A 27,409-nucleotide genomic window follows, 5' to 3' on the forward strand; every position below is an offset into this window, starting at 1 on the left:
ACTTTGCGAACTTCTAATGCATTCGTGAATTTGATATGAGGCGAATTTCAAGATTCGATCGGTTCCTTTCGAAATTGAAAATAATTAAATTTGAAAATTTTGCCACAAGTACGAGAATATATTATCATGTATATCGCGCGTAAATCAAATTTCCGCGCAGCTTGTCGGAGGTAGATCCTCCTCGCAAATCGCCAAATGTCAAAAATAAAAATACCAACGTCGCAATCGACTCTCCAACAATTAAATCGTCTCTGAAGCGTATAACTTTAATCTGAACTCTCGTTGGGAATCGCGTATTCGAAATCAGAACACGCGTACTTTTACTTCCCGTTTCGAGCACACACGTACATGTACGAGCACACAAACATCTCGACGCACACCTATCTGAAAGTCTATCCGCGATTTCCGTTATTTATCTTTATTCGTCTCAGTGACAGAGATCCCCGTCGATTTTCGTGATCGCGATTTAGGAACGAGCGCGGTCTCGCAACGGCCGTTTCCTCGCGACGTGAATCACTGACGGCAAGCGCGGCGGGCTTTATTCTCCGCTCTATCCCGCGGCCACTCTTTTTCTCGCGAGTCCATCCCCTCCTCCGATTCCTCGCTTCCTCTCTCTCTCTCTGTCTCTCTTATTCTCGCGCGGTCCCGAAATTACCATGTGCCGAAATAAATCATGCTCGCCTTTCCACGCGCGGATCGCGGAAGCGTATGCTCGCTGGCACTTTTTATTTTTCCGCCCGTTATCGCGACGGAAGAGCGACGCCGCGTTTGACGTCTTCCCGCGTCCGCGTGCCTTCCGCGCGTACTTCCTCGACCGTAAATAGCGTCGTCTCTTCTCCCGCGACGCGTCAAGTACGCTACGACATCAGCGGGGCATCGCGGCCGACCGTTACGTTCCCGTTCGTTCCATCCGCGTGAATCGAGGAAGCAACGATCGAGAACGATAGAACTCGATCAACGATCAACGGTCGCTCCTCTTCGCGAAACGCGACGACCGACTGCGCTCCTTTACCACGAGGTCATCATCGGGGTCTCTCTCTCTCCTCGGCACGTCGATCCGCCGACTCGGTTGCTACCCAACTCCCCTCGAAGCCACGCTCCGCTAGAGTGACGTCTTCTTCCCCGCTGACAATCCTCCCTCCTTTCACGACGGCGGAGGTTTTAATTATTTGCAAGTCGCAACGCTGGGCACCGAGGTCGATGCCTGCAGGTGGTCGCGAACGAACGTCACTAACGTTAGCGACGACAGCTTGACAGCTGTCAAAAGAGAGAGAGAGAGAGAGAGAGAGAGAAAAAAAGACACGTGGTAGACCCACAGGTCACGCAAATTGCTCGTCCCGCAAGTGACACAGAAATAATCCGACATGCCTCGATCACGCCTCCGGTTTCGACGCCGCTGATATCCCACCTCGTCGTCCTTGTCCTTCTCGCGCTTCGTTACCTCCTCTGCACATTCTCGTCGTCGGCTCGACGAACAGCGATTTGTTTCGACGACGATCACCAGCTAACACGCGTGCAGTCACGCGACCTATCGATACGAAGGCGCGACACCGAAGACGACCAAGACGACGACCGCGACGGCGTCAACGGGCGTCAGGCATGCGTGTTGGAAAAGCTGCCGACTTTCACGCCTGGCTGTCGCGTTGCCCACCCTGCTCCCCTTTTCTATCCATATCTGTCCCTTTACCTGCTTCTCTTTCTCTCTCTAGATGAAAATGCGTAGCCACGAGTTGATTCACGGGGATTATCAGACTCCGATGTTGATAGTTACGTTAATGTAACGAGTTCAAGCGAGATTAAACCCGTGAGATAAGGCGTTTGAAAGAGATGCCGTAAAGATGTCTATAAGACGCCTTTTCATGATTTTTTCAGGTATCTCTTTTTATTGTCTGTTGAGAAAAGAATCTTTCGCTCCGACCATTTTAGCTCGAGGACAAAAAATATTACATGTATCGAGCGATGATAGTAAAAAAACTTTAGCTGCTTGTCCCTACTGAATTTCGAAAATTTGTTTCCGATAGCCCGAGTAATCAAAATATTTCGCAAAGTCTCATGAATAAATCTTCATTCGAATGTAAATTTTCGAAATTCTCTTCAATTTTTGTTTAGAAATTTCTGATTCTTTTCCTGTTTAATTCAGAAAGTCTTTAAAATCACGCAACGTATTATCGATATTGTCGTCATCGTAACGCCGAGAATCTTCGAAGAGAACAGACTTCGTAGAGAGCAAAGATATTAAAAAAAAAAAAAAGAGAGAAAAAAAAACTCGACATTTGTGAGCTGGTAAATGCGTCTGCGCTCTTCCATTCGCTCAGCTGGAACGCGAGCGTCGCGACGACGTGTCACGCTGTTGACACTGCGAGATTATAATGAGTTAACGCGCGTGCACCAGCTTTTTCTTGTTCCTCCTTCCTTGTCCCGCTACTCCGACAAGAATACCTGCCCGCATCGTGCCGGCGGCATTACGTCAAAGGGGGCCGCGCTCCACATTTTCACAGACATATATTTATAAGCCGATCGCGAGTGATTAGATTTGCCTCACGTTTGCATATATAAAGTTAGAAGAAATTCTCGTGATGAATTATATTCCTTCCACCTCTTTTTTCGTAGAAAAGATTAGCTAATAATATATTTTCAGATCCGCGTGATCTAATTGTAGTACGATGCTTGCTTCACGTTTCGACGTCTTATTTTTATACAAGCGATCGCGCAAACAGCGGTTGCAACTCTTTGTCGTGTTCCGCTTTCTCTCAACCGGCTTTCTCTACAACATTTTCATCAAATCTTCTCATGTGAATAGTGATAATACGGCTTGACGTCAACGCTTCCTTCGTTATCATTCGCCCGAGGTCTATCGCTCGCGTCACTAAAGACGAGACAAGTTTATTTAAAAACCTCGCAACTTTTCCGCAGACTTTGGTTCGTTGACGTATCAATCGCTTTATACTATTCTTATGAAATTCAAGACGTATGTTGCAACGCGCGAGTGCTGCCGATTGATATTTCGCGTACGCGTCGCTCATACAATTGTAAGGCGCCGATAATAGCCACGCATACGCACGATAATAAACACACTTACAAGAGATTTCATCCGAAATGGACATGCGAGGCTATAGTTGATATGCGTTAACTTCCATAATATACGCACTCGCGTGCGGAAAGCCATGCGATGAAAGTATTCATGTGTTCCAAATTAAGTTCTAATCCCCACGGATCGCGACACACATGTCTGTTGAGTTAAAACTATTTTTAATTTTGTTATTAAAAGTCGCCACGCCTATTCCCGAAATAGATGTCGCCGACAAAAAATGAATGACTTTTATTATAAGAATCATCAGTGTAATTATTACTAGCACGAATGTAGATTTAAAAAACTTTACGCGATAAACTTACGCAATAACCGATACATATATTTGTTTAACATATGCATGTATATTATAAACGTCGCGATAACGGTATAATGTTACGGCGCCTCAGAGAAACTCTTGCGCTTTTTTATTATACATATATAAATGTTACATGTTTGTAAATAAATGGCAATAATTGATAATAAAAATACAAATATATATATATATATGACTTTTGTATACCTTGTAAGAAATTATATGAATAGATTTTCTTATCACAATTATTTTCATTTATACAGCTATTGGCTTTTTAATGTTTTTTTTTTTTTTAAGAATACTCCTATATCTTCAAAATCTTTCAAATTCTTCGAATTATTATAAATTCGTTCTCTCTCTCTGCATATATTCCTCTATTTCTTCGATCCTGAAAAATATGCATGCAAAATTAAATTCTCTCTGAACAAGATTCACAGAAAATTGTTTGTATAGAATAGATGCCTACGTGCGAGGAACATCTGTCATATTTTCCACTCCAGTGTCCGTTATAAGAACATCGTCTTCTATTCTGACGCCACCAAACCCGCGAAACCTTTGTAATTGGTCTTGCACGAGGAATTTCGACTGATCGGGATTGGCTAGAGCTGCATCCAGCAACTGCAATAAAAAATATTTTACTTAAAAGAGATTGGTTTTAATAGACTAATATGTCTTAATAGATCTTTATAGATTTGTTTATTAATTATTTCTACACTTACGCAGTCTATGAAGTAGCAACCCGGTTCTATCGTAAGAACCATTCCGGCGAGCAATGTACGAGCGGTCCTTAATTTCCTGACTCCCGCCTCTTTCGAACGTTCAGGATGGCCCGGTAGATATCCGCCGACGTCATGCACATCTAATCCTAGGAGATGGCCCAGCCCGTGAGGCTGAAACACTTCATTCAGACCTGCTCTCACCATATCCTCGACATCGCCCACTAATAGTCCACCCTCCTTTAACGATATTAACATGACTTTGTTTGCTAAAAGATGCATGTCCGTCCAGGCGACTCCCGGCTTCGCAGTTGCAATCACCGCATCGCGAGCCTTCAATACCGCATTGTAAATTAGCTTCTGGTCTTCGGTGAATTTTCCATTGGCCGGAAAACTGCACGTAATATCGGCCGCGTATCCGCAATAATTGCCGCCCATGTCGAACAGGCTGCGCAATGTAAAATGTATTATGCAACATGAACAACACGCAACGATACATGAATAGTAACAAGAATATATGGACATGACGTGGATAAAATTATTTCCAGCGGAAATCTTACCACATATCTCCATCCTGTATTACTTTATTATTTGGCGCGCCAGCATGACCGTAGTGTAATATAGAGGAATTATGCCCGGATCCGCAGATACATGTGTAAGACACATGCCTGCATCCTCCCGTACCGTATATATAATTCAAAAACCAAGCTTCTGCCGTGTATTCTGGAATCCCGGGACGCATAGAACGCATAACGACCTTGTGCGCCTCCGAACTTATCTTGCACACGTACCGCAATACCTCAATTTCCGCAGGAGACTTTATTACCCGGCTATATGAAACAAGAAGAAAAGAACTTATATAAAGATTATATTATATATATATTACAAAAACAGATTTTTTTTATACAAAACATTTATTCAGTTTAGAGTACAATGCTTTTTTTTATCATTTCTTACTTTAATTGTTAAATCGAAATAAAGATATAATTAAAATGTGTTTAATTGTGCAAACTCAACCACAAATTTGTATAAATTCTCAGGTACGAAATAAAGGTACGACATTATAAAGCATCTTCGGCAGCGTCTAGGCTTTGCGACAAGTAAGATAATAATTTATCATCGTGATCTGTAAATGTTACAAGTTTTGTATAATCCAAGCATGTAACCCGAAAGCCCAATTTTCGAATTTGTCGTTTTCTCATTATCTGCGGTCCTATTAAAAACTGCGTGTTCCAGCAATAATACTCGGGCAAATGAATTAAAATTGCGGTATTGACATTTCTCTTTTTCTGCAAATTCAAGTTGAAAACTGGCGCCGATTTTGAGAACGGATGTATCAAAATGTCTAAAATGTAGAAGTTTATGAGGGGCAACCTATTTAAAAATACGCTCCTGCTCAATTTTTGTTCGCCGCCTACTAAATGTGCCAATGGTTTGTGTATTTTATTAATGATACCCCTGATTCTAACGTCTAAATCTAAAGACTTTGTGCTTCTGTCTAGATTAATCGGACCGCCTTGATAATCTTTACATTCTAACGACATACTCGCATCGAATAACTTTAATTTGGTTTTTAAGCGATTGACAATAGGCGCATCTTTTTGAATTTCTAATCTGTTTACAAGATATGAACTAAAGACTCTATCCAAATATTTGATGGGATATCGTTCGAGATATATGCAAGAGAGAAAAATGTCTAAAACATCATTTAGTTTTAAATCCGCGAATCTCGCGGTCATCACTTCATCAAACATTTTCCAAAACTCGGTCGAATCCGGTGGTTGTACATTCAATAATCCAAATGGCGTAAGAATCGAAGATAACAAAGTAGGCGAAATTTCCGTCCCATGTTTTATGAAATATTTTCCACATTCGGCAAGAATGTACGGATTCCTGATCTTTAATTCTTTGCAATAATCCATGATGGAAGCGATTAAATTAGGATCTTTCGTCTCAGTGCCTCTAGTTGTTATATATCTCGCCAACGCTTGCTCGATATTTTCATCGATATACTTTTTCGCGCGTAAACTGCCAATAAAATTGACGAGATCCTTTTCCGTGGAAGTAGTCATGCTCACACCTGCCCACTTACTAGCACTTGATAGGCATCCCTTTGAGGACTCTTTTCCGTGAAGGCAATCTAATATATTAGCCATCTGCGTGCCAGACAAATTTAACCATTGTTCCGAAAGTTTCTTTTCCAAGATAATCTGTATCATTTCTTTACTTCGTTGGAAATATTTTAGCGATCTAAATAACGGTACTAATACATCCGATTTAATATCCTGCTCTTTATATGTTAAACCTATCCACAACGTATCGATGCAGTTTCTGTATTTGAAATCTTTAAAAGAAGCCAAAATTTTCACCGCTTTGATTAATTGCAATACGGTAAGTTTGCCGTCTGTAGCTCTAATCATAATTTCGTTGCACATCAAATCCTTATAAATATTCGTCGAAGGACTAAATTTGTCTCTCTTCAGCGTTCTCAGTCCTTGCAATATCATCTCATTGTCTCGACTTTTGACAATCAGACGTATAAGTTGTCGCAAAATAATGTTCCTATTAATGACTTCCGCGGACGATTGACCACTTGACAGGGTTTTTCGATATCGATACCATCCATTTTCCAATTCTATCATTTTCTTTAAACTTTGGAGCGCTATGCGACAGTTTAACTCATCGGTCATTTTGCCCTCAATTCCTTTATCTGTGTTTTTCGAGCTTATCGCATTTAAAACCTGTTCTATGTCTGTATTTCTCAGGCGCTCAATATCGGGACAGAAAAGTATTGCTGTACCCTCATTCGTCTCTATACTAATACTGTGCTTCAAGGGCTCCGTCTTCATCACGCTTGTATTTGTGGAACGAGGAATATTTTCTTTTTGAATTACTGCAGACTTTTTATTTTTATTCGATACCGATGTATCTTTTTTGCTTTTATTGCCAAAGAAAGCTTCGATGTTGGTAATCTTTCTGACTATTACAGGAACCTCTTGTATATGTGTACCTTCTTGCACAAAGATATTCGTCTGGGTCAATTGCGTTCCGCCATAATCGTGCGCGAGCCATCTCTTTTTAAATTTGGAGATCAGACTATATGGTTGCACAAATGCTTTCATAGATTTTCCCCAGTACATATGGTTTAAGACTATCATCTATAATAATAATCATAAATATAATAAAAACATTATATATAAATTTTCCTTTTCTTTACCTTTGAAATATATTATAAGCATCGCATAATTCAAAATTCAATAATTTCTTTCAAGATCTTCATACTTGTGTCGCAAAGAATTAAAACATTATGGATGCAAGGAGGATAATTTCACTTTTAATTATTTGTCATATGCACCAAGTAAAAAAAAATACGTAAAATGTTGTATAAAATATTTGATATCATAACCCAATAAAAAGGTGTCAATGATGTACCGATATGATAGCATATGTGTGATTGCGGAAGACGACCAGCCGATGGCGACACTTACTCTTTCAGGCAGTTGACTCGCGATAATCAACAAAAAATTAACTAACAATAACTTTCATTTTCTTAATAATAACAACATATAAAAATGCGTATTTTTAATTTATCATCTTAATTATGTTATATCTTATTTAATATCCATTTGTCTACAAGACTGTCGTCTACAAATCTATCGTCTTATTCTTCTCTTTAGCGAATAAATGTAACAATTATAAAATTTATTATGCGGTGCAAAATATATATATATATATATATATACAAATATAAATTTAATACATAATATACTCACCACTCACATATTTCCGGATACAGAATACTACTATCCACCTTGAATCTGCAACAAAAATCTCGAAATTAAATCATTTTAACCAATCATGCCGCATTTCTATTAATATGATTTTATGTCATATTACTCACTCGTCAATTCCGTCAAAAGTTGTTACGCGTGTCAATAAGCCGCTATCGCTGTTTCTGCCGATCTGCAAGGATAAACAATGTATTCGTATCACAATCGTGTAGCATCATAATTTGGCGCACATATTTAGCTTACAATCAAAGTCATTATATAATTTCCCGATTGAAGTCAGAATAGAGAAAGCATTCTTCATTCGGTCGGAAGCAAAACAAACGTTTCATGCCATCGATTTCTACCACCGCGCAGGATAATGTGCGTGATAATGTTACGTATATTTCAGTAGATGATAATGTCAGTATAAATCCTTAATGCGTCATGCATTCATTCACTGATTAATTAGCACGTTAAATTGCGCGTCAGCGCAATAGAAGCGCATATAATTGATATTTAAATTTCAAATTAATTTCCGTTTATAATAATGACTTAAAAAGTTTCCTCCTTTTATATTAAACTTTTTTACGTGGTTATATATATTTATCAACTTTTTACATATGCCTAGCATGTATGTGTGTGTGTGTGTGTGTGTGTGTGTGTGTGTGTGTGTGTGTGTGTGTGTGTGTGTGTGTGTGTGTGTGTGTGTGTGTACGTGTGTGCTTTATATACAACAATTTCTTGCGTAAACAATTGTAATGTTTATTTTCACATGAATGGATAGTTCAGCTGCGCATAACGCCAAGCTGGTGCGCAGTTTTTACGTATATTATTAAAGAACATGTATTAATCATTTTTCGCTGAGTAATAGATAAAAATGTTTGTCGGCCAAATAACAAGCATCGGTAATGAATGCGCTACATCAGCATTTGTTGTATCGGATCGGATATTGCAAAAGATCGTGCAACATGTCGCATAAAAATATGCAGTAGCAATAATCATAATTATAGTCATGGAACTGCTATACAGCTTATCTATAAAAGACAAGTGCTTATCAATATTGATGACGTGTGTATCCGAACTGGTATAAGAGACTGATATAATGGCAAACTATTCTTTACCAATAATAGACTAAACACATTATTCGACGTTTAAGTTTGCAATTCTTAATATAAGTTTGCATTCTTAATATCATCTGACCATTCATAACTCGCGGCAAGGATGAATTATTCAAATTCAAATAATTGTGCGTGTTTTTCGCGTAAGCAATTATTTTCACTTGAAATAATTTTCGGCTATAAATATTCTCGAAATCAATATTAATATCAAATATCATCTTATTATATTCGCTGAGCGCGATATTTATTGCATAATTCATCCTCTAAAGGTCAGAATCGAGAAGACCTTTACCATCTTTCTCTATAATTAGATAGTTTATTCTCCGTCTCCGTAGGTAGATATTTTCATGTCGTATGTATGTGTGTATATGCGACAACACGGTTGCATGAAAGCATAAAAAGGTTACATTATGACTCGCCCGTCGTCGATCATACCCGTTCCTATTTCTGCCAAGCTTGAACCTCGGCATTAATCTTGCGCCCCACCGGGATCATGATGTAACGTCCTGTGTGACCCTATAGTTCTCGAACTTGTCTCATTTGCCATGCAGAGATACCACGTACCCCGTCTATCGGCGATCATAAATTTCTAATTCGATATCGACTGATATACACAACAGTTACACGCGCGTACGACAAGGCTGTGAAATGAGAGATAAACAGGAAAAAAAGAAAACATGACAAATAAATGTTTTATATATAGCCGGGAGTAATCGTACGTGCGTCAGAAATATCGTCTTTAATTTCCATGACAAATAGGATAAATATAGAACTGATTTTTCTATAAACAAATCATTTGATCAATGAGAATTTCAAAACTAAAGATCCAAAACATGTTCAGTGTTGTTTTGTTGTAAATCTGGTGCAACGATATATATATATATATATATATATATATATATATATATATATATATGTATATATTGTAGATATAGTAATATATTCCGACCGGCATGAATCATTTTGTTTCCATTGGTGTTTATCAGCCATTAAATTAGCTTTGTCACGCATGAATATCGCATTGTCGAACAGTAATCGGCTTGGAAAACATTGTTTGCAAACAATACTACGCAGTATAATTAATGATTAAAATGTAAGAGGTTTCATATTAATTTCATATTAATTTTATATGAACGATACATAATTAAATATTTTCCGAATTAGTAATTAATTATGATTCTCATCTCATCATATGCAAAATGAATTTGTTTTTATTAACATTCATTTTTATCAACGCCACACGTAATTTAGAGCGGAAACATTATTCGCGAGATATCTGAATCGTGCCGTAACTAAAAACATTTAATTTCATATCTTACATTGTATAAGCGTTACGTTAAATCTTTAAAAATAAATCAGACTAAAGACTGAACGCAAGTCATTTCTCTGTAACAAATATAAAAAAGAATCTCGATTACATACGCGAGATATATAAATTACGTAAGGATTATATTTAAAAACAAATTAGATCGGCGCGGTTTCTAGTTCTTGTATTACATCGACAATTACGTCGACAAATTGATTTCTAAATTGACGTCAGGATATATAGAAATTCCAATATATATTTCTTGTCAAATATTCGTAAAATCTCAATAGTAAGAAAAATACAAAATATTATAAATTTGCAATTATTAATAAATATTAATAATTATTAATATTATAAATTATTATAAATTATTAATAAATATTAATATAAATAATAATATTAAGTATGATTAAATATAATAAAAAGATAACACATTTCTTAAAATATGTAAAAAACAAAAAATGCTAATCTTGAATTAGATGTAAAAATGTGCGCATTTTTATGCATTTTAATCTATATAATACAAAACAATTACTTATGGCAAATGCCAAGTATTGTTTCATTTCTTATTCATGCCGGTCGTCTCCGCGTCTTTTAGCACAAAATAACATTTTCTGCGAAATCATTAAATATTGATTTTTCCGCCGTGTTTCGTGGCGATTCGATTTATTGAACGGCACTGAAAATAAAGAAAAAATTCAAGGTTGTAGCCCCTGCGGAGACACTGCTACAACTACTCAGCGTCTTTATACTAGCATATAAACATATATTATTAACATATAAACTTAACATATAAACGTAACTTCAAGATTGGGGTCCTGGCAAATAACAGAACTTGTCTTGAGTTTTCGTCTTCATGTCAAAGATAATTTCGCACAAAATGAAATGTCTCGATATCAAATATTTCCCTCCTATCTTCACCGATGCTGTCTGCCTGACATAACATATAGTTTTCATCATTCGTGTTATTTTGTAGAAATGTGAAAAATTTATAGAAACGTGTTATAAGCATACAAAAATATACAGATCGATTTTCGGTATGACAAGCGATTTAAGTTCTCGCGCAGTTATTACATAACTGATACTCGCAAGTTTATGTTTTCAATCGATTCGACGTCGTTAGATGTAAACACTAATTGTTTTTGTGTCAATTTGCCTGACGAGACAGTGACGTGTATATAACATGCTACTCAACATAAGTCCAATAATCGCACATGGTACCATTCCTAGAAAACATTTTTCTTTTAGCTGCGCATACACACAAACCTTCGCGAAATTCCTGGTTTCACACAAATTATGCGAGTTGAAACGCTTTAAATTGCTCCAAATTGCTCTAAATTGCGTAGTCTCGCGCGCGCGACCGTATATTAGCGAAATTAATTCCGAAAATTTGCCAAATATTTCGACTGCGCATGCAACGCAAATGTCGCTTACGTGTCAAAGGTACATAAACAAAGAAAAACGCAAACATCTCTATAAAGATATAACCGATAAATAGGTCACATGAAATTTTATAGTATTAGAGATAATCAATGTTTCTCATTGATAATGATAACTCATGCAACTATTGCCTTGTATCGCAATGTTATCGTAAGAAAAAGAAAAAAAAAGAGAGAGAGAGCTTTTATATGCATAATTTTTCTAAAATTATTTTACAAATAAAGAAGATAATAATATATATATTTAAAGAATTCAAGAATATAGAGTATATATATGTATGTATATGTATATATATATATATATATATATATATATATATATATATATATATATATAGAATAATGTCAAGAGAGAGCTACTTGTATACAACTGATTCGAATACAGTTATTTAAACTTCCATTGTCCGAATATTCTAGTATCTGAACGTCCTACTATTCAAACGTTCTAATATCCTCGAGTAAATATTTTCTTTATTTCTATTGAAAGACACGCACAGCAATTTTTTCTAAAGATAACGACATGAAAGAAAAAGAATATCAAAAAATATTAATGGTTGACTTAAATATAAAAATATGCACTTTCCGAAAACATGATACGAACGCACAATCATCTTAGAAAATTACTTTAAATGTCTCTGGAAAGAAAATATTTTTAGAATATGATTAAGTTCTTATTAGCCTTGTAATATTTATTTAAACGGAGTACTTTTTTACCGGTTATAATCGATACGGGAAGTCGAACATATCTTTTAGTTTATACGCAAAATCTATTTACGGTGACGCGTTATCAGATAAGCATTCCACGTAATGTATGGGTCGGATCGTTTGTAAATAATGCCGGTCACCCAGTTACATTGTTATCGACTAGGGACAAATTCGTTGTTCGTTAGATAACGACAGGTTGAAAAATTCATCGACTATTTCCCAACGCAAGTTATGAACGTGACATGTGTGCCAGAACGAAGCAGCGAGCTATGTAAATCGGTCGCTTTTGCCGTCAGATTGCACAAAGTCGCAAATGGAGCAAATATTCTATTCTATTTTCTCATGCCTTATCGCTTAAGGTGTGCTATCAAGTCTCGTTTGAAATTATTCTACGCAGTATAGTATTTTTTTCTTTTATGCAACGTAGCTTTAGCTATAGTTTCCGCAAGTTAAATTTTCCGCTACTTAAAAATAAAAATTAAAAAAATTGGTCTAAAACAATAGACTGAGATAATGTCAAAACACAGAAAATATAAAAGCGAAATACAGAAAATAGAAAGCAAATATTATAATTCGGGCAAACAACACGTTTACTTTTTTATTTTTTTTTAATATTCCGACTATCTCGAGGGATAATAAAATATATCAAAGTGACGTATTTATATGTATCAGTTATTTGGCAAACGAAAATGAAGCAGTCTAAGAAATGCATTGTGGAATCCTGCTAAACCTATTGTAATTTTAATCCGCGTAGTAACAGAGCAAAATTAAAACACGCTCGCGCGAATACATACGATATTTCCATGAGGTATTATACGTGAAATTTTTGCTCATTTAGCAAGCTCTATACAGAAGCAGGATTGGTAAGTCATTTAGTAAAGACGATGTCAGACGATGCTCTCGTTCAACAAACATTCGCAGAGTCGTGACAAATGTCATATCGTGCAAATGAAGCAGGTTCGCGAGGCTCGCGGATGACAATACATGCAAAAGTTCACACGTACGTATGGCATGCATTTACACTCGTCAAATGTTTGTTGAAGGAGAGCGTCTCCGAAGCCATCTCAATGCAAGCGACTAGCAACCAGTTGTACCGATGTAACTTTCTCGACACATTGTAGAGGCAGACAGTCGCGAAGGAGGCGAAGGTAAACGTCACGAGGCACGCCACGGCGGATTCGCTTATTGCAAACATACACACACGCATACATATATTATACATGTAAAAGAAGGTGCTCAACCTAAGGTTATCACTTTGACAGTTTCATTTATTTCTATGTTATAGTTTATTGAGACCCATATATTGCTGATACTAAGAAAAGGACTTTTTTTTATTATGCTACGTAAGTAAAAACAAAATTGTAATTATTACAAAATTGTATAGCTATCCTTAGATTCAGAATATCCTCAGATTGAGCATATTCTCGTACCTGAAGAGAAGGCAGGCGTTCATCGAGAGAAGTGAGCGTTTATCTGTTCCCAAGCGAGACTTACCAGCGTGAGCAAAAGGCGCGCTTGCTTTTCCTTTAGCACGCGCGCAATCTCGTCGGTGTAGTGAGCCTCGTCCACACCGTATCGTTCCTTGAAGTCATCCAGGGTATACAGTTTGCCCATCCAAATCGCGTATTCGGATGGTAACCTCGGCACAAAGAGGATTGAAACGCCATTGTCCAGGTCGAGAGCGCCGTAACATTCTGGCTCTTCCACTCCGAAACACCATTGGAAAAACGATTCCTGATAAAGAAAACGAATAATGTGAGATAAGATGAGTCATCGGAAAGATCAACAATGTTGAATAATAAAGGGGTTTTCGCGCGCGCATAACAAATGTCACATAAGAAAATGACAGCAGAAAATATATGCTCTAGTACCTTTCTAAGTAATTATCTAGAAGTAGTACACGCAATACTTTCGACCATTACGTAGAAACTTTTGAACTAGATAGAAATTGCAAAAAATGCAAATAAAGATAAGAAAGCAAAGAAATATTCTTTATTATGAGATCAATAGCTGCTCGCACGCGCACGCGTGTGATCGAAATAAAAAAAAAATATATTCGATGAAATAAGCTGTTTACATCAATATTTACAACTTTACTATACGATGCTTCCGTTTTTAGAATCAAGTTCCAATTTCCGAAATCTAACGTATGTATTGCCTCGAAACATAGGTCATCACGCGATATTACGTGAGAAATCGATGCTGCCTCGGCAATGTTCTCGCCGACCATATTTGAGAAGACAATAATATTCCGGGGCCACGTCATCGAGTCAACGCCAGGTCATCCTCCTCGGTCGTCGCCAGGATTTTTCTCAACGACTAATAGACAACGTTTCGCAATTGTGTGCGAGGCGAAGAGTTGGCAGGTCGATATCCCGTACGAACAAAGGATATGGATCGGATTCTATGGCACTCCTCTCTGGCTTTCAATAGCAATCCCATTTCCCTGTTTATTTTTTTAATACTTTAATACAAAAATATTATAATAGATTCCTCACGGTGATCTCACGCTGGGTTTCGGACACCTCGAGTTCCCTCGGCTTCGAAAAACTTTGTACAGGAAACAAGATCATGCGAGTGTGTCCGCGCGCGGCCGTCTCGACACTTCCCCTTTAACCTGAGAAAGACAAAGCGGAAATGCTGTTTCTACTGTTCGGCCCTTTTTATCAGGTCGAAGCGTCGACGTCGAACCGCATAGATGCATGTTACAATTTCGAAAACGTACCTTGTGCCTTTTTGTGTCCGTAAACTCATTATTGTCCAGATTAAAATGTTTTTAGATTTCAAAAAAATATATTTTAATTATTACTTTTTACCCATCTAAGAAAAGGATGTTTTTAATTGTTTAAGTCTTCGAGAAAAAAAATTTACTCGAAGAGGCATTATTAGAAACATTGCTAAATATACGGAATGCTCAAGAATTAAAACGGAAGAAGTGTATGGTCGCATGTTGATGGAAAAAAAAAGAAAGAAAAAAAAAACAAATGCGGCAGGTGCAGTTGCAAAGATATACATATATATATATATATATATATATATATATATATATATATATATATATATATATATATATATATATAGTATATATATATATATATATATATGTAATACCACAATATCGCACCTTTAATAACATTGGCGTAGGCAGCTGCCGTTGTCGTCGTCCAAGCTCCAAAAAAAACCGGCAGACCGGAATTCCAAGAGTGAAGCTATGAGAAATGAGTCGAGCGAGTCGTAATGCGTTGTGTCTTGTGTTTAGGTTCAAGAGCTGAGCCTTCTCTCATTCTCTCTCTCTCTTTCTCTTTCTCCCCCTTCGTTTCCTATCCTTCTCGGGGGCTCTCATTTCCGTCCGATAGTAGGAAAGACAGACATAGAATGAGAGAGAAGAGAGAGAACATCTTGAGAACGATCGGCCATCAGGTCAACGCGCTCTCGGCGCAACCAGCAGGTATTATCTTAAGGAAACTGTATATATATGTATATATATATATATATATATATATATATACATATATATATATATATATATATATATATATATATATATATATACACATATATAATAGCACATCTACAATAAACATTCTTCACAATTTTATTTGATCAATTTAATAATTTACTTAAAAATTATCAATGTTTTTTTTTTATTATTACTTGGGTTTTCGCTCAAAATTTATACAAAGCCGGAAATGCACCGAGAACACATATTAATGTACAACTGCATTAAAAAAGAATTTGGCGACGAAAGGGTCTCGTGATTGATCGCAGCATCGCTGCAATAATAACAATAATACCGCGATATCGAATTCAGCACGAGTACATCGTTTTAACTCGCGCCATGCAACAAAGAAACGAGCGGTCCGCTATTCGCCAAATTAGAAACTGGAACACCACCTTGATTGCACGCGTACAGGATGTCCCAGAAGCAACACCGGATGTTCCCCCAACCGCGGATTCTACAACAAATTTCCTGCCTATTCATTTCCGTGGAGATTTTTGCGAAACCATTACCCAATACACACGTTTATTTCAAATCATCGATATTAAATATTTTCAAGAAATTTAACCGTAGATGAAATTTCTTGAAAAAGCTATGGAAAATAATACGAATGCGTGTGTGTCAGACTGAGGATAAAATATATTTTTCTCTTTCTAATTTGAAACACCGAGCTCACAGAGTTCGGTCTAAAAGTCGACTGGGAAGATCAACAATGACGCAAGCATAGCACAAATTTGAACTGGTCTGGAACCTCTCGAGATAATATTCACGCGAAAGTCTATAGCACATAAAAAAAAACGCAAGCAATGAAGAAACGTAAACAGAAGCCAAATCCCCGATCAATCCAATATTCTTGTAAAAAAAAAAGTATTCGTTTCGTTTAATTTTTACTAGTTCCATTTTCCTGCCATAATTTTAATCCGCGAGAATATCATCTGATTTAAGTCGAACTCCATCGAGATTTACTTTATTATTATTCTTTATTACTCTTATTCCTCCATCTTACTTGCACGAATTACGTTGTATGAATTGAAGCAGAATAATTTCGTCATATGCATGATCAATTCATGATAATATTGAATACTACCTAGACTGAGAATCGAAATACAATTGCAAACTTAATTAAATAATGTGATTTCAATAATTCATGTTAACTATGAATAGGCTTGTAAATTAAAAAATAAATCAAAGAACAAATAATATAGAACGTCACTTTTAGATCGTCGAGAGCAACACTGGACAATGACAATGAACAAATTTCGAGCAAGGCAAGCGGTTTGGAACACCTGTATTCACACAAAGATCGCTTGCTAAGCGTTGCGCATAATCGGATCAAGTTCTACCATTTCACAGGAGAGAAAGAGAGAGATAGAGAGAAATAAAAATACAGAAAGAACGAGAGAGAATATATAAATACGTATGTCAAGAATTTAAAAAATATTTTAAAAAATAAATGAAAAATGTAATATATTTAAAGATAAATAAAATTTTAGTGGAATAGACAGAAAGAAAGAAAGAAAGAAAGAAGCTACAGAGAAGTTTTATTTATTTTGCGATCTATTCAAGATCCCTCGATAGTCGCGGTGAAAACCCAAACAAAGCCCGCATGCGAGTGTCTAGAACACAAACGAAAGAACGGTCGTGCGTTTTTCTAAAGTGTGCTGTCCGAACGGTATCTCCTCGGTTCGAGTAAAGCGAGTTTTAAAGGCAATCTGCCAGATCGCCCGTCTGCGCGCCAGGAGCGTGTCTCGACCAGGTCGTCTCATCGATTTTCGGCTTTGACGAGAACGTGTTTTCGCCGATATAAATGTAGCGGAACTCTATTTACCAGAATAATCTAGTGAAGTGGCTAAAGATTGTGTAAAGCGGAAGTTTAAAAACTTTAAAATAAAATTTTTTTCCCCGCCTTTTTATCTATTTACCATCGATATATATATATATACATTATCGTTATAAAAATTAATTTCAGAAAATAAAAATCATGAAGGAGCAAAAAGCGAAGATTTAATTGTATTATTTACGTACAACACACAATAATAGATTAAAAGAAGCTAATAAAATATCGTATTGAAAAACGAAGTAATATGTACGCTTTGAAGCATACACAACCTTATTTCGTGAAAATTCTGCTATACTTATCGCGTAATAAGAGATAATAATATTTGGCCTCCACATACACACATCTCTGATTGGATAAAATTATCTGATATCAGTCAGACTGTGTACACGGGAGTAATTTCTGGAAAAAATTCTACTATAATGAATCTAATAAATTTTTATTATAAATATAATAAATAAAGATTAAACTAAATTAAATTAAATTAAATTAAACTTATTAGTTTAATGCAGTTTTTAATGGCGACAAAAGGTTTTCTTTACATGTACTGTCGTACAAATTTGTTTTATTATGTTATCGCCTTCGCATTATTTCACAATATGTGACAAGCTTTCCGTAAACAATAAAGAGTATAAAAGATTTTTCTTTAATGGTCAATAACATAACATTGTTTAATGTGTCATCGCACACAGTTAAGGCATTATCAGCACAAAATGTTAGAAATTCCTGTAACACTGTACAGTCATCAGTTATCGTGCCATTCTTATATCGATGACTGATTTACGTTTTGTATACAAGCATACAGCGATAAATAATTCGAGTTCGGCAAATTGAATTAGCAATTGTATTCGTCCGCTTAATCTCTCTCTCGTTGAAATAAATCTAATGAATTTCCTCACATTAATGGTTGCGGCTATTGAACACTGCAGCGAACTCAATTGTCTTTACGGTCGTTACTTGGGTAGAGACGTGCGACAGAAATAGTCGTAAAAGTCAGTCCACGTAATTGCGGTTGAATCTTTGGAATTTTCTCCCATCAGTCGTACGATCGAGCATTTTGTCTCTTAAACGGTATTTCTAAGAGATTAAGAAAAATGCTCTCTCGCTCCTTCGATCGACATTCATTTCGCGGGCATGATTTAATAAAAAAAAAAAAATTATAAACACGAAGCTGTCGAGATTTACATTTAAAATTCATATTCAAAAATTTCAATATTTTTTTCTATGTTTATAAAAAAATCTTTTCATCTTGCGCATCTAATAAATCCTTGGATTTTGCTATTTTTTTGAATTATCCGACTCGATATTTTCATCGATCTGGCAAATGATAAAGGGGAATAATAAGCAAATACGCACCTGCCTGAAGGGCCAGCTTATGTCAGTGTCGTTGAAGGGAATGTCCACGCCACCTTGGAGAAGGACGAAAGTGCCCGCGGCAGAAACTTCATTCTTCGCACGGAGACGTGAGATGAGTCGCTCGCGATTATCGCGAAAAAACGACATGGGTACTTTTAACGTCTCCTTATGTCGCCAAAAATGTTGTTCTCTGGTGCATCTAAAATTACATTTCCCATATATCAATAACAATGCAATATTAGAAGAAACGAAAAACACTTGGGTATAAATAATTATGTTGATGCTAATAATGTTATTCCAATTTTGTATTCAAACGTTTACACCGCCGTTAACTTTGCGTTATTATTAGAAATCACTGTTAAATGCTAATGAGAGGACGTTTAATGGCATCTGACATTGCGCTACGCCGCTCGCAAATAATTATTTTGCTTCCGATAATATCGCTAAAACTTTCTAAAAAGAAAGTAGATCCGTCATGTTTATCGCTTCGTCTTTCGCTTACTCATCGATGCCCCTCCGCTTTTGCAACGCCTTTAACACGTGTATTTAGGTGATTCATAAGAGTTGCATCATCAAAGCAATAAAGTCTCATCGTGTAAAAACTTTCGTAGAAAAATTTAAAACAAAAAATATACACAACGATATATAAATATCTAATAACTATTTTACAATTGAATTGTTCCTGATTTCGTGCACAACTGCAGATCTTTTTTCAATAGATCAATCGTAGACTTGTTTTATTTATTATTTGAATAAATGGTAAACAAAGATGACGGGACGCGCGAAAAAATAAAAAGGTGCGTAAAAGAAGACGGCCAATGACCATATTATATTTTTATTTTACGCTCATGCGGCTTAAAACAATTAAACGATATATAGAATATAATTCCGATTTAATCTGAAATATAATGTTATCAAGACTTTTTAAAATAATTTATTATCGTTCGCGCTTTTCTAATTTTTTTAAATTTTAATAACACGCTAATATCAAAGAGAGACAGAGAAAATAACTTTTCGAAAGAATTTATTGTCGAGAATAAGATTTTAATGAGAATAAAAAAATTGTCATATATTATATATATAATAATAAGATGCAATATTATATATATATTTTTTTTTTTATGGTTAAATAATTATACAGCGCTATCATAGACTGCATAATAGAATGTTGGTTTCGTGTTTCGTGCGGCCTCGCGCATATGTATTTGGTTTATATTTAAGCCGTGTCATTGGACGAGCTCGCGTCTCTTGACTGACACAATTCTTGTTCTGCCATATCTTCGGGACGAAATGCGTCACGACACGCGGAAAACTTGGACGCGTTAACGAGATACACGCACGTAATCCTTTCCTAAACTCTACGCGTATACTAATTTAGCCGCTCGCGATCGCACGCGCGTGTCACTCTTTTAACATCTATTTGAAAATTATATTTAACTTGGCAGTTTATATTACTAGAGAGAAGGGAGAAAAATTTATGTGTAATAATGTGGAATATGCAGTAATCCATTTGTATATACACGTTGTTCACAATTCAATGTTTTATTATATAAACTTTCTAGTTGGATCATGAAATAACATGTAAATTAAATTTTTTAGAAAAAAATATGCATACACCTAAACTGCTTATTTTTATCTCCGTTATGTATTTAAGTTAGGTCGGATATGTAGAGCGAGATAGAGAGAGAGAGAGAGAGAGAGAGCCGCTATTCGACATCGAATAAAACGGTCTCGCCATGAAAGAAGTGAAAGCATCGCGCAGGTCAGATGCACCGAGTATCTTGTGTTAACTTTTCGCATAAACACTTCCGCCAGCTTTCGAGTTTTGTGTACGAAATTACGCCGCCGTAAATGTCCAACATAAAATTATGCGCAAAAATATTCTCGAAATATAGGCAAAATTCGCGATATGATGAATCATATAAATCAATAAATCGCTCGTCGTACATTGATTATTAATTCCGTCTGGCGGAATGTAAATAAAATTTGATATCAAGCAGACATGTTTGACATGAGTTTTTTAATGCAAAGTGAACGGAATACGATGACATCTTCACATGCTGATAACATACAAGCGTGTGAAAGAATTACACAGCTGAATAATCAACGCAATTAAATATGTCGTAAATATTATTTTCTCCGGAAAATAATATCGTATTACGTTATAAAATGTCACGTTACGTTTGCAACTAAAAAGAAAACATTAACGTGATTATCTAATCTCGTAGGCAAGAAGTTCTTTCGACGACGTTACATTGCAATAACTTTATAGCTTTTAGCTTTATTAGAATCGTTTTTATCGCGATATGCAGTCAGATAAATAATAATACTACTTATCGACGAAGAAGAAAGAAAGATGTACTGATAAGCATCAGTTTACGTAAAATGTTGACATTGAAACATGAGCAATGTAGAGTAGCTCAAAATTTAGAGGCCCGCAAACAGCGCTGATAACGATTCGCCGTTTTGTTTAAATGATACGACATGATACCGATAAAAGACCGATAGTATTTATAAACCTCGTTCTATCCAGTTATGTCATTGAGAATCAGACTGGAACAAAAAAAAACGATCCAGTTTTCCACGTCAAATATTTTAAAATAATAGTATTAAAATAATAGTAATTATCAACAATTTATATAGTCTAAATGTAAGAATAATAAAAAAGAAAATTACATGAAGAAAAATATAATAATAAGATAGTGCTATCAATTTAAAAAAATATTCAATACGGTACACGAAAAATTTTTATTCCGTTTTTAAGCGCAGTATTGTATTATTCTGTATTTAAATACGCGATCAATCTACATAATAATTCGCGAAAAAGTTAAATGCTAATCCACCGAAAATTTCTTAAATGTAAATCGAAATAGAACTCTGTATTTTTAAGAGATACGATCGTTTAACGATCGAGTGTGTTTAGTATAATTACGAACGTAAACACGAACGTAAACGCTTTGTTTATGTTTACGAATGTGAATGTTGTTTATGTGCAAATATTATTTTCTCAAGGTTATTTACGAATGCAAACATAAATAACGCGTCTCATTAAATTCTACACGCAAGTCTGAAAACCTTTTTAAAGCAATTGTGTTTTCTAAAAAAAAACATTTTTTGCGAACGTGAAAAATAAAGATATGTTACATTCGTCAACAAATGCTACATAAACATACATGTAGAATTTACGTGTGTTAAATTATTTTTCATTCGAAAATATGAAATATACATAATTCGAAAATAATTGAAAACTATTTCTCTCTCTCTCTCTCTCTCTTTAAGCCTTTGCTATCTTATTACTACTTCTGTTATAAGTACTACTAATGTCACTACTAGGATGAATTAATGAAAAAAAAACCTTCAATTATTTCGACCTACATGCGAGGTTACGGTTAGAGCCGCGGGGTTTCTGTTATAATCTTCTCGACCGCGAATCCATTATTACATCTCGCACAAGTGCTGTTATCAGATAGTCCAAGGGTCAATGCGATTCTAACGGAGCGAGTCTCGTAGTGGATCATAACTTCAAAATCCGTCAGGAAAAGCAAGCTCGTTATAACGCGATCCTAACCGCGGGCGAACTTGCAATTTAATCACGCTATCAATGCTCTATTATATTGTTCATTGAAACAATTATTGCACGATCATATCGTTTGTTCGCAAATTCATCAGCCGACTTCTCGTCACAGCAATATAGAAACTAATAATTGAAACCAATGATTTAGATAATTTCAACGGGATAAATTTTCTGTCGTACATATAAACATATAAAGAAAATAAATCATCCTCTGATCGATCGTAAAAATAGATCATTTTCGTATACGACTTTAACGAAGAAACACAAGCCTGCCGAAAATGTCATTGTTATCGAGCTTCGAATAGAAAAAGACGCGCGCAAACTTGCTACCGCAAAGGGCAACGACACGATGAAAACAACACGGTTATATAAATCATATAATATACATACGACTCCGCCATGTTGTTTGTAGTTAATGCTTGCCGCGATGTGTGCGTTGCGTTACCTCCCGTCGAGATCGTCGCAGATGCGTCGCCGTCACTGATGACCGAAATCGATGAACGAAGAATAACGACGTAGTCACTGCGCGAGGTTACCGGAAATTATGTTTCTTTATACGTACGCGTATCATGCCCATATCAGCTCCGTTATCGAGAGCGACGACGACGCGTGATCTGACAGCACGGCTCGCGGTCACGTGACCGCTCCGTCAGCTGGCCGCGCGACGGTCGACAACAGCCGATGACTGCCGAGCGCGAACACGTGACCTTCTGACAGCTCAACCGGCAGGCCGGCAGCGCGCGGCGGCCGATGACAGCCGATGATGGCCGACGGCAGCCGAATTCGAACGCGATCAGGCATAACAATGCCGCCGCAACATTCTTATCTATGTTTACAAATTTTAAAAGATAATTTAAAAAAAAAAACTCATCAAATAACGTTTAATATACTGATAAATACACTGATATCGTAAGAGATAATATAAATATCATTTAAAAGAATTTCTATTATATAGATTTTCTATTATGTATACGTATAATTGTATATTATGTATATATATATATATATATATATATATATATATATATATATATACACTCATAAATTAATATTTCGTAAAATAGATAAAAGTAGAAAATGAATAAATGAATAAAAATGAATAAAAGTAGAAGAGAATATCATATGATAATAAAGTTTCTAGATATTTTTTATGTATTTATTTTAAGAAAGCTTTTTTAAAGATAACCGATAATCTAAAAAAAATGAAAATTTAGAAGTACTTTCCTATTATTATAGTTCCATGAGCCAATTCTCATGTATAACACGCAAGGGCCGGAAGATCAATCATGACAAATATGTTAACAGGAATCGAAATCATTAAAATATAATGCGTACATCGGTTTTTTCAACGTGCAACTAGGTCGCATCGCGATTTGCTATCTCACGCCGAAATCTGTGTCAACACACAGACAAGGTCGATATCTGTTATTAGATGCGTTCGAATTGTTGACTTACGACCATATCACTGACTGTGCCGAAAACAAGAAAGATTTACATCAAATTTATCGCTTTATAATTACGGATAAAAAAACTTCAGACACATTAAAAGATAAAAGATTTTTCAATAAAGAATTTTTTCGAACGCATCTCTTGTTTCGTATTAATGAAGAAATATTATGTATTATTAATTAATGTAATACTCTTGAGATAAGTGCAGATCGATTTGCGTTATCTTGTGCATTTTGGGGATGACGCAACATTAATTCGAAATTTCTCGATTGGATCATTCAATGATTGAATTCGTTGATTCATTAAGAATTCGGTTCACATGTGATTTGTACGTTTCCAGTTATGTACAGTTATGTCCAGTTATGTTAATAAATCTGATCTCTCGCTTTATTTTACCAGAATTTAAAAAATATCTCGGATCATAATTGAAATTTTTCCTACTGTTTTATTTTTTGAGGATAAATATTATTAAGCAAAAATCGTTTAACGTGAAACGCGACGCCGTCTCGCGTACAATTATAGCGCAAGGTTTTCTTTCAAACTACAGTCGATGTAGAATCCTATTCTCAGTTTACAGACGACAATCTCGAAGAAACTTGCTTGAAGGTCACGCGAACGTTACACGTATTATATAAGATGCTATTCGTTAAGGCGAAACATGATAAAAAGTAGTCTAACTCGATAAAATCGATTATGCAAATTGTTAGGATCAAAAATAATTGCTATCGCTTCAGAATGAAAAACAAAAAAGAAAAGACAAAAAAATGAAAGATTTTATTATTGATTAAAATTTGCAGAATTTACTTTATCACGTATCATATACTGTTATTTTTTTATCAACCAAAAACCTTGATATAACAAGAAATCAATTCATTCAATCAATTTAACTCTTTATCAGAGTTTGGTAGCGTCGACGTTTTATCTTACAGACCGTTTAAATTATATACCGACAACGTGACAGAATTCTCGTACATATATTAAATACGTAAGACATCGAGTATTTTCGAGAAATCAAATGAGAATTATATCAACTGATCATCTGCCAACTTGCATAAAAAATCTTGCAAAAATTGATCTGATAAAGCGAGAGATATATCAAGTTCATCGCTGCTAAAAATATACGCGATACGCACAATGACGATAAATATAGAGATATGCAAAAGTATAATAAGTTGTGAAGAAAAAGTCTTACATATAATTCATTTTAGAAATTCCCTACATTATTATTAGTTAAACTAAAATATATCTGTCGCGCGAATGTTTCTATTAATGTAAAATTAATATCTATGTCACATGAACATCGTGACGACAGATGGTAGACAAACGTATAAATGGACGTTCTTGAATTAAGTCAAGCTGCGCCAAGTTTTTCACCGTTTATTTTTACGCCGTGCATAACACGCGCGTGTCCATTGATTATCTCGGTTACGCGATAAAGCGAACAGCAACGACTCAGTAAATAGGATTATCCGGGAAAATCTAATTACATAAAAGAAAAGTAGGAAATGTGTGTACACATGTACATCTTTTCTCGTATCGGCACGCGCGTTATATAGCAAATTTGCTCTTCCTGATGAAAACGAATTACTTTATTGGCTAAGATTTCGTAATTTTGCGTTTGCATCGAATAAACGACTAAGTAAATAACTAAGAAATATAGCCGAAAGTTGACGTTAGTTATCGCTCAATTTGTTCAACTTTGTGCATTTTTATAAACACAAGAATGTCATCAGTTATTCGATAAAAGTCTTAAGATAAAACGACCGCGTTGACGTGACTTGCGAAAACAACCGACACCTAACAATCTGCTTTCGAATGCTGTCCCACGATGACATTTGACTTCTTTGCAGAGTGAGCTTAGTCTTTCCTTCCAATCCCGGAATTTTTTAATTGTCAATTCTCAAGTATCTATTATTAATTATGAAGTATTATAAACAGTATCATATTATGTAATTATGAAAATAAAAAGAAATATCAAAAAGATAATATATAAAATATATAAAAATAAACATGCTGAGTAATAATATAATCGCTGTCAAATTTTTCAAAATTAAACTTTTTCAATCAATTTTTGTTTTTAAATTTTTAAAGTCAAGACTAAATAAAAATAAATTGTCATTTATATATATTACGCAACGCGGTAATAATTGTGTTGCGTTACGCATCGACGAAACAGCTGCCTCGTGTCCAAAGCGAGCGTCAATTTCTAGAAGACGTAATAAGTTATTAAATGACTGCCTGAAATCGACAGTCGACCCTTTCCTTTCTGCTTTTAGTCGCCGGTTTCAGGTCAGAAACGTCGAACAAAGTGGCTCATAAAAACACGTCGGTTTCGTTTTACACCCGCAAAGACCTTTAAGAACCATAATTTATAGCTGCTGTTATTATTACAGTCATTATCGCGCAGTCAACTTTCGGAGAATAATTACGAAACGGCCACCGTTCTAGCAGTTCTCTTCTTATATCGTCGATAAGAAAAATCAAGTTTGCGAGAATTTCGTTGCGTATTATTAAAGGATTAAAAGAAGAAATGCTCAGAACCGGAATAGTAAACGTTCTTAAAGACTTGCAGGATATCAAATACCGCCGCGGAAAATCCAAGATACATCGCGGTTTCATGTAACACGGACGGTTTATCACGGCGTTTCGTGGTTACCATCAACGTGAGATAGATCGACGAACGTAAGGCTAAAAGCAAATTTCTAGAAGCTGGCACGGAGAATACCTTCAATGCGCGCCAACGATCAGAAGGCCAGTGAACTGCTGACTATACAGGGTGTCCCGTTACTGTATCACAGTTTCTGATGATGACAGACCTTCGGTTTGATGAAACACGAGTCAATATTATCCTAAGGCAAATTTCACGGAAATTTATAATGTGCTAAGCTCCAATATTAAACAATATTAAGCAAATTCCTGAAATTAAAATCACATTATAATTAAAATCTATTTGAAATTAATTAGATTAAAATGAAATTTTTCATCCATTTACGTACGTATCTATAATTCAATTCATTAGAATTTCGTAAAATAATTTTGTAATTAATTTCCATTCTTTCGCTCTAATCAAATCGCTTGCAAAACTTGATTGCAAAAAAGGAACGGTAATGACAAGACATCCTATATGATGCCATGATGTATTTGTAGCACACTCTGTCGTTAGACACCAAACAGAACCGTTTGATGACGAAGAAGGAAGTGCGGAGGATCGAATGGAAAGTTTTCGCGCGACAGCGCGGGGCCAACAAGAATCTGCA

General features: G+C 35.6%; 3 protein-coding genes across 6 annotated transcripts in view; all 3 read right to left on the reverse strand.

Moving 5' to 3' along the window:
* The window catches only part of LOC126851273 (C-Maf-inducing protein-like), a 31,320-nt gene extending 29,492 nt beyond the window's left edge, over positions 1 to 1,828 (reverse strand). Inside the window, exon 1 of one of the 4 annotated variants that reach the window (XM_050595027.1) lies at positions 1,409 to 1,828. The gene's annotated coding sequence lies outside the window, so the exon portion shown is untranslated. Of the gene's footprint in view, positions 1 to 218; positions 937 to 1,012; positions 1,331 to 1,408 lie in introns of those variants that run through there. The other 3 variants (XM_050595028.1, XM_050595029.1, XM_050595026.1) reach the window with 3 other exon arrangements.
* Positions 1,829 to 3,654: 1,826 nt separating this feature from the next.
* LOC126851284 (xaa-Pro dipeptidase) lies at positions 3,655 to 23,355 on the reverse strand. The gene is made up of 9 exons (XM_050595048.1): positions 23,094 to 23,355; positions 19,130 to 19,328; positions 13,932 to 14,171; positions 8,001 to 8,062; positions 7,873 to 7,917; positions 4,660 to 4,929; positions 4,103 to 4,547; positions 3,850 to 4,001; positions 3,655 to 3,771 (listed from the first exon to the last, which is right to left on the reverse strand). The coding sequence occupies exons 1-9, from the start codon at positions 23,102 to 23,104 to the stop codon at positions 3,723 to 3,725; spliced, it is 1,473 nt and encodes a 490-aa protein (XP_050451005.1). The 5' UTR covers positions 23,105 to 23,355; the 3' UTR covers positions 3,655 to 3,722.
* LOC126851277 (uncharacterized) lies at positions 4,936 to 7,563 on the reverse strand. Its single transcript, XM_050595037.1, has one exon. The coding sequence runs from the start codon at positions 7,255 to 7,257 to the stop codon at positions 5,161 to 5,163; it is 2,097 nt and encodes a 698-aa protein (XP_050450994.1). The 5' UTR covers positions 7,258 to 7,563; the 3' UTR covers positions 4,936 to 5,160.
* Positions 23,356 to 27,409: the final 4,054 nt, after the last annotated feature.

The sequence above is a fragment of the Cataglyphis hispanica genome, chromosome 8 (assembly GCF_021464435.1).
Source record: "Cataglyphis hispanica isolate Lineage 1 chromosome 8, ULB_Chis1_1.0, whole genome shotgun sequence".
NCBI classification, from domain to species: Eukaryota; Metazoa; Arthropoda; class Insecta; order Hymenoptera; family Formicidae; genus Cataglyphis; species Cataglyphis hispanica.